This window comes from Pagrus major, chromosome 13 (assembly GCF_040436345.1).
Source record: "Pagrus major chromosome 13, Pma_NU_1.0".
Taxonomy (NCBI): domain Eukaryota; kingdom Metazoa; phylum Chordata; class Actinopteri; order Spariformes; family Sparidae; genus Pagrus; species Pagrus major.
This window is the reverse complement of record NC_133227.1, coordinates 19,388,628-19,403,243: the sequence shown is the minus strand read 5'-3', so window position 1 is coordinate 19,403,243 and position 14,616 is coordinate 19,388,628. Positions and strand designations below refer to the sequence as shown.

At 40.0% G+C, this 14,616-nt stretch overlaps 1 protein-coding gene across 3 annotated transcripts in view; it reads left to right on the top strand.

Annotated features, from left to right (window-relative positions):
- The window catches only part of LOC141007666 (transcription factor COE1-like), a 92,626-nt gene that overhangs the window by 74,112 nt on the left and 3,898 nt on the right, over positions 1–14,616 (top strand). For all 3 annotated transcript variants that reach the window (XM_073480049.1, XM_073480048.1, XM_073480047.1), the window contains 4 exons: positions 2,834–2,922; positions 13,511–13,576; positions 13,686–13,848; positions 14,162–14,344. In XM_073480049.1, the coding sequence (XP_073336150.1) occupies positions 2,834–2,922; positions 13,511–13,576; positions 13,686–13,848; positions 14,162–14,344 (501 nt within the window). The remainder of the gene's footprint in view (positions 1–2,833; positions 2,923–13,510; positions 13,577–13,685; positions 13,849–14,161; positions 14,345–14,616) is intronic.

Here is a 14,616-nt window from a genome sequence, read left to right as displayed (position 1 = left end):
AAAGCTTTCAGAGCTCCACTTGACTGACATGTTGATTGGATAAAGACTGTCAAAGAACATAATTGCAACATTAAAGCGAACGCTAAAATCTTTGAGATTATACCTGCAGTGTTATTATCACACAGATGTTTTTGACACCATTAGTTGCTCCACCAGGTCTTTCCATGTTACATTAGACTAACTTAACCTGAGTTGCAGGCTGAGAACAATATATTTGATATTTCAGTTGTCGTAGCAGCGTTATTACTAATGTTCTTCTTCGTGACACCGGACAACAACAATGAGAAGTGTATTATGTTCAGCCCAGTTACATTTATATACATAGTGTACATTTATTCAAGTGCTGTACGTAAATGCAAATTTGTACTTTACTTGAGTACTTTATACTTCCACTACACTACATTTTGGAGGCAAATGTTGTGCTTTTACTCTACATTTATTTGATAACTTTAGTTACTAGTTACTTTGCAGGTTACCGGCTACATCAGAGCCAAAGTAACACATTTTTAGATTAATTTAGTTGTTGAATATCGGCTCTAATAATTGGCCAGGTCATACATTGGCCATACATGTTAATAAATGTATAATTTACTTAAAGTGCAGTTAATATCAGATACTATTTATTTTGCTGACTTTCACTTTTACCAAAGTAATATTTTAACATGATATCTTCTATATCTATATCATCTATCTTTTACAAGACTGACTACACTAAACTCCGACAGCCTACATGAAAATCTCAGGCTTCGTCGACAAGACTCAGACCTTAGTGTCATTTGTTATCACCTGAGATGTGGAAACATCTCAGTGTCTCTCCTGCCTGGCTCCTTTTAAGTCTGTCATGAAATGATCCTGCCCCTGGTACAACGACGCAGCTTAAGTTCAGCTTCAATTCAATCTTCTTAACTCTCAGGGGCTTTTAAACTGATGTTTGAATCTCACCTGAGTTAATCAGATGAATGGAAATTCATCAACAACTGAAATCATCAACATTTAGTTGAAGCCATAATATTTAAAGCAACTTTTTTACCTTTAAATAACAGGTTCAAAATCATGTTGATGGTAGTGTCTTGCAACAGGGTGAATGGTGTCTCTGTCTCAGCCACATTTTCATGCCACGACCTCCCAGAACAACCACCTACTGTAGAAAATCCAGTAAAAATCTCCACAGTAGTTGCTGAGAGTTGAGCTTTCCTCAGCGACAGTTTCCCAGCCACATTTTGAACTGCCGACCTTTAAGTCACAAGCCCGCCTCTCTAACCTCCAGGCTTCTGTCGGCTCTTAGGGATCCCGCTGAGCAGGTTCATCATTTTCCAACCCAGTTTTACAAAAAAAGACCCAGCATTGATACCAGCATGGTGCTTGGGAACAAAGTGTCACAAAATGGGATGTCATCCTCTCTCCTCACTGCTCAGACCCACACCCCCCCCACTGACTGGCACAGATGTTGTGACTCTGTCAGTTTATCATGTGTGCAGGCTCAGGTTGAACAGCATTGAAGGTGCAAAGAGTGACGTTTTTACACTCATAATCTGCTGCCACGTTCGTTGAGTCAGCTAAACCAGTTGATATCACAGAAGAGTTACACGAGAAATCCTACAAGAACATCTGCATATTTTGATTTTCCTAAGAACTGAAGGAAGTGAGGATGAGCCCTTCTTTTTCCCATCAAGGATCATTGGTCCATCTCTACTTTCACTGTTCTTACAATATATGACACAACTGGGATTTAGCTGGAAAGCAGCAGGATCTCTTTGCACCATAAAAGAGGTTAAGGGTGAAAAAACAAAGCAACAGTTTCTAGAGACGGCAGATGTTGGAAAATCTTATCATACGTGTTTTTCCTTCACTGAAATAAAAAACAGGGAGTGCCGAATGAGCCAAAACATCCTTGTGACTGTTCTTAAAATGTCTGTAATCAATATTTCAAAATTAACAGTGGATCCGTCTTTCAGAACATTGTTTTGGTTTTACAACCGTCAACTTTATGGTTTTTGTTTCCTTTTTGAGTAATTTTGAGACACAGAAAGCAGCTTTTTTCAAGTTAAAAAGCTCTATTAGCTACCTGTCCAGCACTAACTGTCAGAAAGACAGTTAGCAACTAGCTGATTAACAAAATGAAGCATTTAGCAGCTAAAATGCCCAATGTTTCTTTCAGTAGATGGTGGAGACCAAAACAGAGCTCAAAGAGAGTAAATATTGGACTTAAATTTGTCAGAATAATCTGTTATGTGTTATCTGTTATCTTTTCTGAGGTTTAAGCAGAAAAGACTAACATTAACTCTAACTATCATCTGCTGGAGACTACTAAGTATCACAATATGTAGCACAATAAATAGGAAAAGAGATGACTGGTTGCTCTATGTAACACAGTATAAGCAAAAAAAATGGGTCTGATCTGGGGGGATGGTTCAAACGAGGAAGGAAATATATTATTATAGTGGCTAAATCGTTAAAAAAGGCACATCATTAATCATAAAATACTGATTCTTTATTATTTTATTGGAGTTTCAAACCACCCATAAACCAAAACCAATGGCCTAACAGTTATGGAGTTACAGAGTGGTGGAGTTATGACAGAAAGACGAGATTGTTCAAATATTTTCATTGCGCAATGACTTTATGGACTTTAGTTACACCCACAAATGCTGCATGAAGTCATCGCTGAAGTTTTCCAGACATTTCAGATAAAATGCCTGTTTCATGAGATCTTTTAGCAACTTCTCTCTCAATTATTATTACAAGGAAACTCCTGTGGCTTGAGAGTAAACAATCAAATAACCACTTTCATTTTCCTTTTTGCTAATTCCTCCTATTTCTGTTTGTTCTGCAGCACTGAACGAGCCAACCATCGACTATGGTTTCCAGAGGCTTCAGAAGGTCATCCCTCGGCATCCTGGGGACCCTGAGAGGCTGCCAAAGGTACAGAAACAATCTACATCACCTCTTGCACTTTTATCTGACGCTGTCACTGGACGATGAACCTACAATGAGCGAGGATCTGTGTCATGCTTCAGAATGACAGATACTGCAGCTCTAACAGAGATCAAACCTGCAACTTCTCAGTGTCTCTGCTATCAAAGAAGAAGCACACAGAGACATACACACAAAACACAAAGAACAAAATAATTTTGTGTTTAGGTTTTGTTTGTTTGTTTTGTGCGCGTGTTATTTTTATATTTCCGAGCAGAATATGTGTTTTCAAATCTCCTGTGGGTTGCGTTTTTACCTCCTCACGACCTCCATGTGTGTGAGCTGCTTAACCCCGTTTACAGGGTGAGTGTTTGAATCCGCTCCAGATCAGAGAGCCATATCTGATTATTCATTTATCAGCTGGAGATCAAGCGGAGCGTTTCAAGGATCAGCAGATGTAAACAATTAGCACCAAACGATGAGCTCGGCTTTGATACCAAACCCTGTCATCTTGATCCGTACATGCAGGGCCACGTTTCAAAGTGTGCTGTGTGAGTGTGTGTGTGTGTGTGTGTGTGTGAGCTTACCGAGTCGACCTGACTCAACTTGCCTATCCGGGTGGGCGCGGGTCATGACCTTTAGAACAGCTGCTGTCGATTGGCTCCTCATCCCCACTGGAGCTGATCCAGGATTGGCTGTCTTTGCTGTGACATCATCAAAGAATGGGGCGGTGGTCATGATGTGATGATGTGGAGATGACGTGATGTCATAGCGGTCGTGCCGACACCCTGGCTCCTGCACATGTGTTAGCAATTACATGTAATGTAGGTTCTCACCGTGGGAACAAAAAACTTCACACCTCGAATGCTTGTGAAGTCTGTGGATTCATAGTTTTAAGTATCTATTGTTTTTACATATTTACAGTGTACTGTGCATGAGAGCATTTTTCAAACAATACTGAGCTCATTGTTGTGCAGGTATCCAAACCTACACTCAGGAAAAATAAGTGGCACATGACAGATGGGCATTAAAACCTATGTTTGGTGTAAAAGTCAAATGTTTATGGGTTCAGTATAATGAGAAAGATGTGGTACGACAGAAGGCCAAAACATTTAGTGATATGTATGTTTAGGGTCTGCATTCTTTTCAATGGTCAGCAGGGGGCAGCTTTACTGGTTTCAAAAAGAAGTCGGATTGTATGTAAGCTTACGAGAAAATGACCCTACTTCTCACTTGATTTATTACCTCATTAAACAGTTCCCTAATGAGTTTATTGTCTCAATCGCAAGTTCCATGTCTTCCTTAATTCAGCATGATGTTCATTTTCTAAAATATTGTCCCATTTAGAGGAATATAAATGATAAAGCAGGGTATGTTGTAGGGCGGGGCCCCCTTGGAATTGGTAAGTCGCTACCATGACATGTCCTTCGATTATCAGTCAGATCCAATCAGGATATCCTCCTCAGCTTCACCCTCTCTTCCTAATATGTTCACTTCTGGCTCCAAAAAATCAGAGCCCGTAAATGGAGAGTCGAGACAATGGAAGTTAAAATGCAGATCGTCGGATAGTTCCAGGAAGGTCTAAGCAGGCAATTAAAATCCGTGAATACGGAGAGAGAGACGTATGTTTGGCAGTTTGTAGTTAATACATGATTTATTCATTTATTGATTTACAGTACTGGGCTGCCAGTATTTGCAGCTGACTTCCAGGAACTTTTGAGAGGCTCCACAATGCAACATTGCTTTAAAAAAAAAAAAAGGTCCATTGGAGTAAATGGAGATGACACGACTCTCTTTACTCAAGGACTGATGACGACTGCCCTAGTGCCACACTCAATGCTTTAAAATGATAGTCCACAAACCAATGACTGACTTGGACGTATTATCATAATTCACACGTTAATTCAACTATTAATATTGTGGTATGCTGGGAATCATCTCACATTGGCTGTTTCCTCAGCACAAAGTTTACGACCATGTCCAGCAATCGGTGCCAACGCACAAAGCAGTGAGCCTTAGGGATCCAACCAATCATTCATTTCAAAACAAGTCAGTTATTTTCATGATTAACTGATTAACTTTTGGTCCATAAAACATCATAAAATGTGAAAAATAGGGGATCACAATTTCCTTGAATCCAAGGTGATGTAATCGAATGCCTTGTTTTGACCAACATGTTAAGACCAAATGTCTCATTTCTTAGAAACTAAAGCCATCAAATGTTTGGTGTTATTGTTTGAAAATGACTAAAATTGTTAATTGTGTATCAACATAATTGTCGATTTATTTTCTACCTATCGACTAACCAATTAATTGACTAACAACATAAACTATACATGTGTCTTTCTTATCTGACTGACTGATTCATCTGTGTCACGAGGGAGGTGATGTTGAAAGGTACCAGTTGTGTTTTTAAAAAGTGTTTTTTACGCCTTTTTAAGATATAATAAAAGTCTGTCAGAGTCAGGACTGTAGTGGACCCTGTGAAAGATTTACCTCCTGTATGATCAGGCTAACAATAAGCGCAGCAGAAAAACAAATGCAGGAAATGATGTTGGCAACCCAAAGTGTGTGATATCATGAGTGATGTTAGTTCCACCTTCTGGTAAAAGCTGAGTCAGAGCAGAGAAAAGGATTGACTCACTTTTCCATGCAAAAGCACACACACAAACACACACTCGGCATGATTTGTGAGAGATTTACAGAGCATGATACACACCTTGTTAGCACAGAATATGTAATGCTTCCACCTTAACCTCTCTGGATTTCCTCTGTAAAATAAAGGGGACATAAAGCCCTAACACTTTTGATGTTTTGATGATTTTCTTAGATGGTGGATAATTTGATCCAAGCAATCTAATTGGTCAGACCTGCATTTAGAGCCATCAGATCCCATGAAGCATGCTGGGAGGATGGAAAAAGAAGTATTTTCTAATTAGCAGTAGTTTTTGGTTTAATATTATTATAATGGTTGTTGTTATAATGTTTTAAACTGTACTGCACAGAAAGAACACATTAATTAATTAAGCCAAAATACCCAAAATGACATTTTAAACATGTTAATAATTAAAAAAAACATGAGATGAAAAATCTTGCTTCATCTGAGCTTTAGCCAGGACATTTCTTTGCTGTGGCTTTGCTTGTCAGGAGAAATAAAACAAATGAGCATGTTACTGTTACTAAATGGGTCCATAAATGCCTTAGGAACTAAATCTGACCCCCATTGTCCATAAAGCACTTCAGCACTATTAAAAGACAATACTTGCACTGTACTTTTAGGCCTATTTAACTTTCTTATTCCCATGGATAACCGGTCAAGTTTATTATAAGCAACATGATGTCACACAAGATATTTCCAGGCAAAAGTACAATGAGAACCACCAAGCTGCTGGAAATGCAACCAGAGTAACTGCTGGATGCATTGATCGGGTATCAGACCCAACCAGCGGATCAGCCATAAATCGTGTAGTTTTTCTTTTCATGCAAGATCAGGCCAAGTTGTTTGGACGCACAGAAACGGAAATGTTCTAAAGACAGTAAAATAGTTCATCTTTTGAGAAGCTCAGATTACATTTGAAATCACAACAGGCAAATCATTAAACCCCTCGATGCTTTCTGCACGTTTAGAAGGTCTCTCTCACTGTACATGTTTTTTTCTGTTTCTCTGTGTGTGTGTGTGTGTGTGTGTGTGTGTATGTGTGTGTGTGTGTGCATTCCAGGGTAATTCATCATGGTGTAGCCATGTGGTCGATCGAACCCTGAGACTTTATTACTGCTGCCCACCAGCAGTCACTGTGTGTGTGTGTGTGTGTGTGTGTGTGTGTGTGTGTGTGTGTGTGTGTGCGTGTGTGTGTGTGTGAGAGAAAGAGAGAGAGAGACAGAAAGAGAGCGAGAGAGAGAGAGAGAGAGAGACTGTACATGTATCATCAGTGTTTATTTAGATGCTGGATGCATGTGGGAGCAATGTGATAATATTCTTCTTATGTTCCTGTGTGTGTGCATGTGTGTGTGTGTGTGTCTGTGTAAGTGTGTGTCGATATGGGTGGCTGGGTGATGGTTGGCGCCACACACACACTTGCCGGGCTCGTTGTGAGTATCGATCAGTCCTTTTATTGAAGTTATAAGAGTTTGTTACAAGCGCTATGAAGACGGCAGACAGACAGACAGACAGACAGACAGACGAGGCAGTGGAGTGTATGAGAGGATTACCAGCGGACAGCCGATTCTATAATTGTTCAGTGAACATTGAGGGGATTTTGCTAGCCACACACACTCACACACACACACTCACACACCGGTGTTCAGCTGCCAGTTTGTGTCTCGATGATCCCTTCAGCATCCATCCATATGTGCACATACAGTTATTGTACACAGTCACACACATATGTATGTACAGTGACTCCCGAAAGACACACTGACTGTGCTGTAACAGTCTGAGTCTTGTGGGAAATCAGGGACTTTTCTGTAGTATTTATTCCCTTTTTCTGTCAGAGGACTCCAGCTGTTTTATGCCCCAGTTGCACACGCCCAGTCAGACCTGCTGTTTCTCGGTGCTGCAACAGATACTTATTTTTAATTTACTAAATGTTTGTTCAGAATGCAAGAATCTCGAGCCATAAATGTTCTGTAGCTTCAACAAACTGCAAATGTTAAACAATCAAGAACCAGTTCTTGGGCCTTAATCTGCTGCAAATCACCTGTGTGGGCGATCAGCCAGTAACTAAGAGAGTAAGAAGCAGAAATGCATCTTTTGATGCACAAAGAAATCTATCACCTCTCCTGGTTTGTAGTCCCGACTTCACTGTAGCAGGAAAAATGGTGGAAGAAAAAAAAAACAGTATCAAAAGACAATAACTGCCCTCTCAGGTCCTGGAATCATTTCTTAAACTTAATGATTAAAAGGTGATGTTTAACAGATTACACTCTTGCATGACAGTTTTACCTGCAGCTACCCTGAGCCCAGATTATTCCTTTGGGTTTCCATCCACCTGTTTTGAGCTGCATTTTCAATTTGTGCATAAAAACCTGAGTGAGAATTCTAAAAGGTTTTACTCTTGGTTTAGGCGAGTGCACTGGAAAGACATCCTTATACCTATACTTCTGAATAGGTGGATTGTCAGCATCTGCTAATGCAACATGGCCATTGCAGCAAAACAGCGATACATGTGCCGGACCTTTGTTGTACAATCGCAGTTTGGTTTAGGCAAGAAAACTACTTGGTTAGGTTAAGGAAAAGTCCTGTGTTTGTTTAACCTGTCCGTCCATCCCAGACCCCCTCCATATACAGACTTTTTACTTTTTATTCTTCTTCTCACGTCCTCCTTTGCAGCTGTAATTATTACTACAGCCACTAGAGGGTGCCACTTTACCGATTGAGCAAGATGGAGGTTTTTTTCCGAGGAGGACAGGCTCGTGTGGGGCAATGAGGAAACAGCAACGCTCCTCAAATTAATACATAAACATTACTTTTTCTTGTGCAGATTTTTGGAAGTTTGGTTAAACTTTGCATAGCATTCGAATGGGAACTCGACTTGTGATTAACAGAAATGAGAAACACATGGCACATCAGCGTGTCGGTGTGAATTTCAATTTTCATGCTTATCCAGTTACATTGTACATTGTTGTTATTGCTGCATTGTTTACTTAGAATTTGAAACAGATGTTTTCTGTCTGTCATTAACTCTTTACAGATTTGTGTTTGCAGAATAAATATGCGCTGGCACTGAAGTGTAGTTTTTCAAAAAGATTCTTTGTTTTTCATTTGCCAATCAGAGTGATTATTCAACATAACAAAGGCAGTGCTAATTGACAAGAATCGCTCTGTGCAGAAATGTCTGTGTTTCTCTGGTTGGAAAGGTTGACCAGTGTGTGTCACCCCCGTTAGACTGGTGACTTCCTCTGGTGACTCACTACTGTGTGTCACTATGCGACTCATTTTAATGATGTCATACGTTGTGCAGAGGTCACCAGCATCACCAATATGAGTAATCCTGGTGATCCATGAATGCTCTCTCTCTCTCTACTCATATATATATATATCTGTGTCTCTCGCTCGTCAGCGCTTACGTTTACACGTTCACTTCACCGGTGAGAAGAGATGAAATCTGAAACCGCACGTCCTGACACACTCTCACTATTTGTTAGCAGTAGAAGATGTTCCCCAGAGGATGTGTGTGTGTGCACGCATGTCAATACTTGTGCCCCACATCCCTCTGAACCTACATGTAAAGTATGACATCATCTCTGTGCAAGGTGTGACCCTGCATGTACGGCATCCTTAATGGGACATTAGAAGCGGATCAAATGGCTAATGTATCAGCATTAGGGAGGAATAAGTCATGTGTGTGTCATGTGTGTGCTCGCCTGGCACACACACACACACCCCCTGCAGATACTCCGCTCAGCGTTTTCTGGTCCTAATGCATACGGCATGTGTGTGTGTGTGTGTGTGTGTGTGTGTGTGTGTGTTTGTAATGCATGGTTATCACATTAGGGCTGCTCATAACTCAGACAGTAAAAGCACGCAGACACCTCCTGTTATTCTTTCACTCTGCCAACTGATCTGTCTCCTCCCTCACTCATCTTCTGCTTCTCCTGTCTGACTGTCAGTCATCTGTCTGGCTGTATATTTACCTGAAACAGACAAGAATAGATTATATTAAAGGTGCAAAAAGTCTTGATGGCGGGTAAAATAAACTCAATCAAGGTAAAATTATTTTTAAAGACTGACAAGACATGACAGTGAAATGACAGACAAGTACGTGTCAGGCGTATATTCCATAAATATTTGACAACAGGAAAAGACAAACACATGAATCAAGACAAACGTTGGAGATTAAAGCTTTAAAATCAGGCTTTATTGCAGCAATTATAGGAATCAAAGTGATTAAAAAATCATTTCAGAGTTGATTTCTGTCACTCTGTTGTCATCAGTTCTTTACTATCTACTGTAAAGACAGGAAGCAGTTGATGGACAGAAACATGAAGAAGAGGGTCAATCCCATCACATCCTGTAAACACTGATTTGGGGATTTCAGACAGACATTTAGGTTAAAACTGGACTAAATATAATGTCACCTTACTCACTGAGGAAGCTTCTCTCTGTGATGAAGTGATATGTGGTTATTGTTATGTACCGTTTCCAACTTTCTGCCCTGGACCAAAAAGTATTTTAAATGTCTAGATGACTTATTGTATAAATGCTGTTAAAACAGCTTTTTAAAGACTTTATTTAAATGTGTATTTCACATTATGATAAAGTCTTTAAAATGCTGTTGAAACACACATTTACAAGTAATTAGATGAGTTCACTTTTCAACTATAAACATCTTTTGCAGCCCTGTCACCAAAATTAATGTTGGCATTGTATGATTCTACAAACCACGGATACGTTAAATTACTACATCCTATTACATCCAGATTACATGTATGTAAGATGACTCTCTTGTCAGGAGGAAGAGGGGCTGGAGGTGGCCTGACAGCTGGGGGAGAGGGCTGCCAAGTGAGAGACTTCACTTCCTGTCTTAACCGACAAAAACGGGTATTTTTAACGAGACGTTAGGACATTTTCCGACTGTGTTTGTGGCAACAAAACCCATGATTTTAAGCCCAAACCAAGTGTATTTATTTATTTATTTATTTTGTGGCTTAACCCAGCGGTGGAAGTAACTAATTACACTTACTCAAATTACTGTAATTAAGTCATTTGTATTTTTTTTAAGCCTGTAATTCTCCAAGTCCTTTAAGCAAAGGGTCGTCACAACATAAAATTGAAAATTTAAACATAAAGAAACATAAAGTTGAAATGTAAAGCTTCAAAATATCCATGGTTTGTAGAAACAGACAATTTCAACATTTATTCCTGCAAATGGACTATATGTTTACATGCAAATCATCATATTAAGGAAACAAACACAACATTTTTGCTGTACTGTAACTCAACAACTTTAAAGGAACACTGTGTAGTTTTGGAGAAGAAATTCAAACTCATTACAATATTAATGAGGTAATAATACAAACCCAGAAATATTTATTTTTTCCATAACTGAATAAACAAGCTGTTCTCAGAGGAAAATAAGGTCCCCAGAACACTGTTTGAAGCTAGAAAGGTGGCAGGGTCCGCCACATATAAACAAAGTAAAACAGCATGAAACTGTGTTGTCCTTTAAGGTCAGTTTGTTTATTCAGTTTTCTTCAGTCATGAAGACAAAAACAGTTTGCTTATTTACTTTGGTTTCGGCATCAAAAATCGGTCAATGAAGATATTTCTCCTCTGATTAAAATTTCTTCACGCTGCAACTTTAATTTTGGTGCTACGGTTAGATGTATTTTCACTGTTGCTGCAGGCTATCTGACTGACAAAACTTTAGGCCCTCAGGATGTCAAAGCTGGATTATTTTAGACTTCTTAATCAGTTTTGAAGCATTTGATTACGCCCACAAGATCAACAACAACCCTTTTATTCTCATTCATATCAACACAACGCAGCTGGAAGCATTATTCATTTATATTGAACAGGAGGTAATCCGACCAACAATGCTTTCTTATTTACATACGCAACCTGGGAGAGATTAATTAGGCGATGTGTGTCTAAATATGAAAAGACGTAAACAGACAAAGTATTTAAAGTGCATTGATCCCGGCAGTCGGAGGCTCTGAGTGATGGAGCGGCAGAAGCCTGCAGACCTGATAATGATGATGTTACCAGAGGATCATCTTTCCTTCCCGTTTATCAGCAACTGCCTTACTGGAACCGCTCGAACATTCAGGATCAGGTTTCTATTAGTGAGCGTGTGTGTGTGTGTGTGTGTGTGTGTGTGTGTGCGCGTGTGTGTTCAGCTCACCAGTCTGATAATGAGAGGTTAACAGAGAGCCAGCCTGGCCATAATAATGTGTAAAAGATTGAATTTAGCACCATGGACAGGCACACTAAAACTGCTGACTGGCTCTGTGACCTCTCATATCCTCACACACACACACACACACTGATGGAGAGGCAATATGTTCCACTCACAGGAGAGCGCACATGCAAGCCAACTATGAGTGTGTAAGTGTGAGTGTGTGTGTGTGTGTGTCACACAGTGCAGGTTAATACTGTGAAGCACAGAGTAATTTTCTCTGTGTCGCCGGGCGGCCTCACGCTGTGGAAACGACAACACATTAACTGTTAAACAAGACACCTTAGACCCCGGGGTGGGAGCTGAGAGAGTAAGAAGGAGACAGTGAGAGGGTGGGCGGGTGAGGAAGGATGAAGAGGAGAAACAATAAAGAGACTGAGGAAAAAGAGAGAATTGTTGAGTGTTTAGTGGGTGGGGAAAAGGAGAAAGAGAATTCCCAATGTGGAGGAAAGTGGGAAAAGGGGAGTGGTGGAGGAAAAAGGTGAAAATGGAAGCAGAAGAAGAGGAGGAGGAGGCGGAGGAAGAGGAGGAGGAGGCTGAAACACGAGGGATTAAAAATGTGAATAAGAATGAGAGAGCTTACAAACATGGTTTCGATCTGAAAATTAATAATCAATATGAGGGGAAACAATCAATCAAAATTCACTCAAAAGCTGTGAACAAACGCCAGGTTTGCACTGTGAATTCTGACTGTAAATTACTGTAATTATGCTTTTGCATTGCATGATAGGTATTTTTTTGGAATATTATAGTCAGCTGCCGTGAATTTGAATTTAAGTGACATTCTGAAGTGACCAGAAACTAAATAAAATTGGTACATTACAAGGAAATGCTGTAATTAGGGCACAGCACCATACAGTCATCGAGCAATGTAATATAGTAGTCTTACAACAAATTACACTTGCTAACGTACCAAAAGGCTAACAACATGCTAACATACTAGCAACAGGCTAACAGGCCTACAACAAATATGGTTATGTGAACATAAAAACACAATGCAGGAACATTAATATACATTTACAGTAAATGTGTATATCTACAATAATCACCATGTAATTTTACAACAAAATACTGTATTTAAAATGAAATTTAAATTGTGTGTTACAGTGGAAACACAATATATTACTCATTTTCATCTATTGTATATTACTGTGTAATAGTGTGAATTTACTGCGATTACTAGCCAGTAATTTACTGTAAAATTACAGTAATGATTTTTACAGTGCACATTGGATCATCTTGGCCTGATTTGAACGCCGATTCACAGCAGGAGAGCCTTCAGAGCACTTTAGATTTACTTTAGAGTATATTTTAAATACCTGTCACTTCAAGATGTCATTAGACACACGAGGAAAAAAGAAGCATAAAAGCACTTGACTTGACAGCCGATAACTGCCTTTAAGAGGAGCGAAGAGCAATTTGTTTATCATGAATAGATGGTGGAATGGATGTTAGTTGATGGTGTGTTGGGGGAGGATGGAGGGAGGGATTACACATGTGTCTTTTTAAAATAACTTGCAAGTGTGATATTTTGTGCAAATTGTGCATCTGCCTTCACGTCTTCACGTGCAGCTAAAACCTTGATATTAAATTTGAATTATGATTCAGATGTTTTTTCAGACAGTGGATCACCAAGAAGAAGAAAAATACAGGAAGGCTACATTACATGTGTTAACTCCACCTTCTTCTTTTTCTCTCAGGAAGTTATTTTGAAGAGAGCAGCCGACCTGGTAGAAGCCCTCTATGGTTTGCCCCATAACAACCAGGTAAGGAACACACACAGACACACACATGCAAAAATAATTTTGAAAAAGTGATTGAAAGTGTTTCTTAAGCTGTGATGTTGATGGTATTTACTCTCTCTTTTTTTTGCAGGAGATCATCCTGAAGCGTGCGGCGGACATTGCAGAAGCTCTCTACAGTGTTCCGCGAGGACACACCCAGCTCTCCGGCTCCACCCACGGCGGCATGATGGGGGTCAACTCCTTCACCGGGCAGCTGTCCGTCAACGTCTCCGAACCCACACAGGCCAATCAGGGTAAGACTTTATTGCCCTTTTAATGATTTAGCCACTACAATGAAGGGTTTTTAGTATTTCCTTCCACTTCTCCTGATATTTTCTTTTTTAGAGTGCCTGGATTGCTTTTGAAATCACCTTTTTCTCCTGTTTTCCAAGAGTACCCAACACAATTTTTATTTCGAACGTGTGAAAACAAAAGAAAACAAACAGTTTCGTAAAAGCTTTCAAAAAATGAGTTCAGAAAAACAAGAATGAAAAAGGGAAGAACAGAAAACTCTTTGACTGTCCAATCACCATGTGCTCCTCTTGCCTCCACCACACTTTCCTGCAGGTTTCGTGCGCAGCAGCAGCAGTGTGTCACCTCACGGTTACGTGCCCAGCACCACGCCTCAGCAGACCAGCTACACCTCAGTTAGCAGCACCATGAACGGCTACGCTAACAACACCGGCATGACCAACCTGGGAGGCTCGCCCACGTTCCTCAACGGCTCCGCTGCCAACTCGCCTTATGCTAGTGAGTGCACATGTCAGTCCACACAGACGTAAAAACACACACGCTAAATCACATACTGCATCAGGGGAGAAGTGATGTTCCACAAGCTATCAGCCACTTTGTTTTGGGAGAACGTGAACGAAAACTGTGCTGAAGTTGCTTATTATGGAGTCGTTTTGGCGGCTTTGTGGAAAAAAATCTACCTCCACTGTCACAGTGGCGTTTCAAATTAACTAAACTGCCACAGAGCGGCTTCAGAATACAGTTTACGTGTCTTCCATTGTAATTACAGG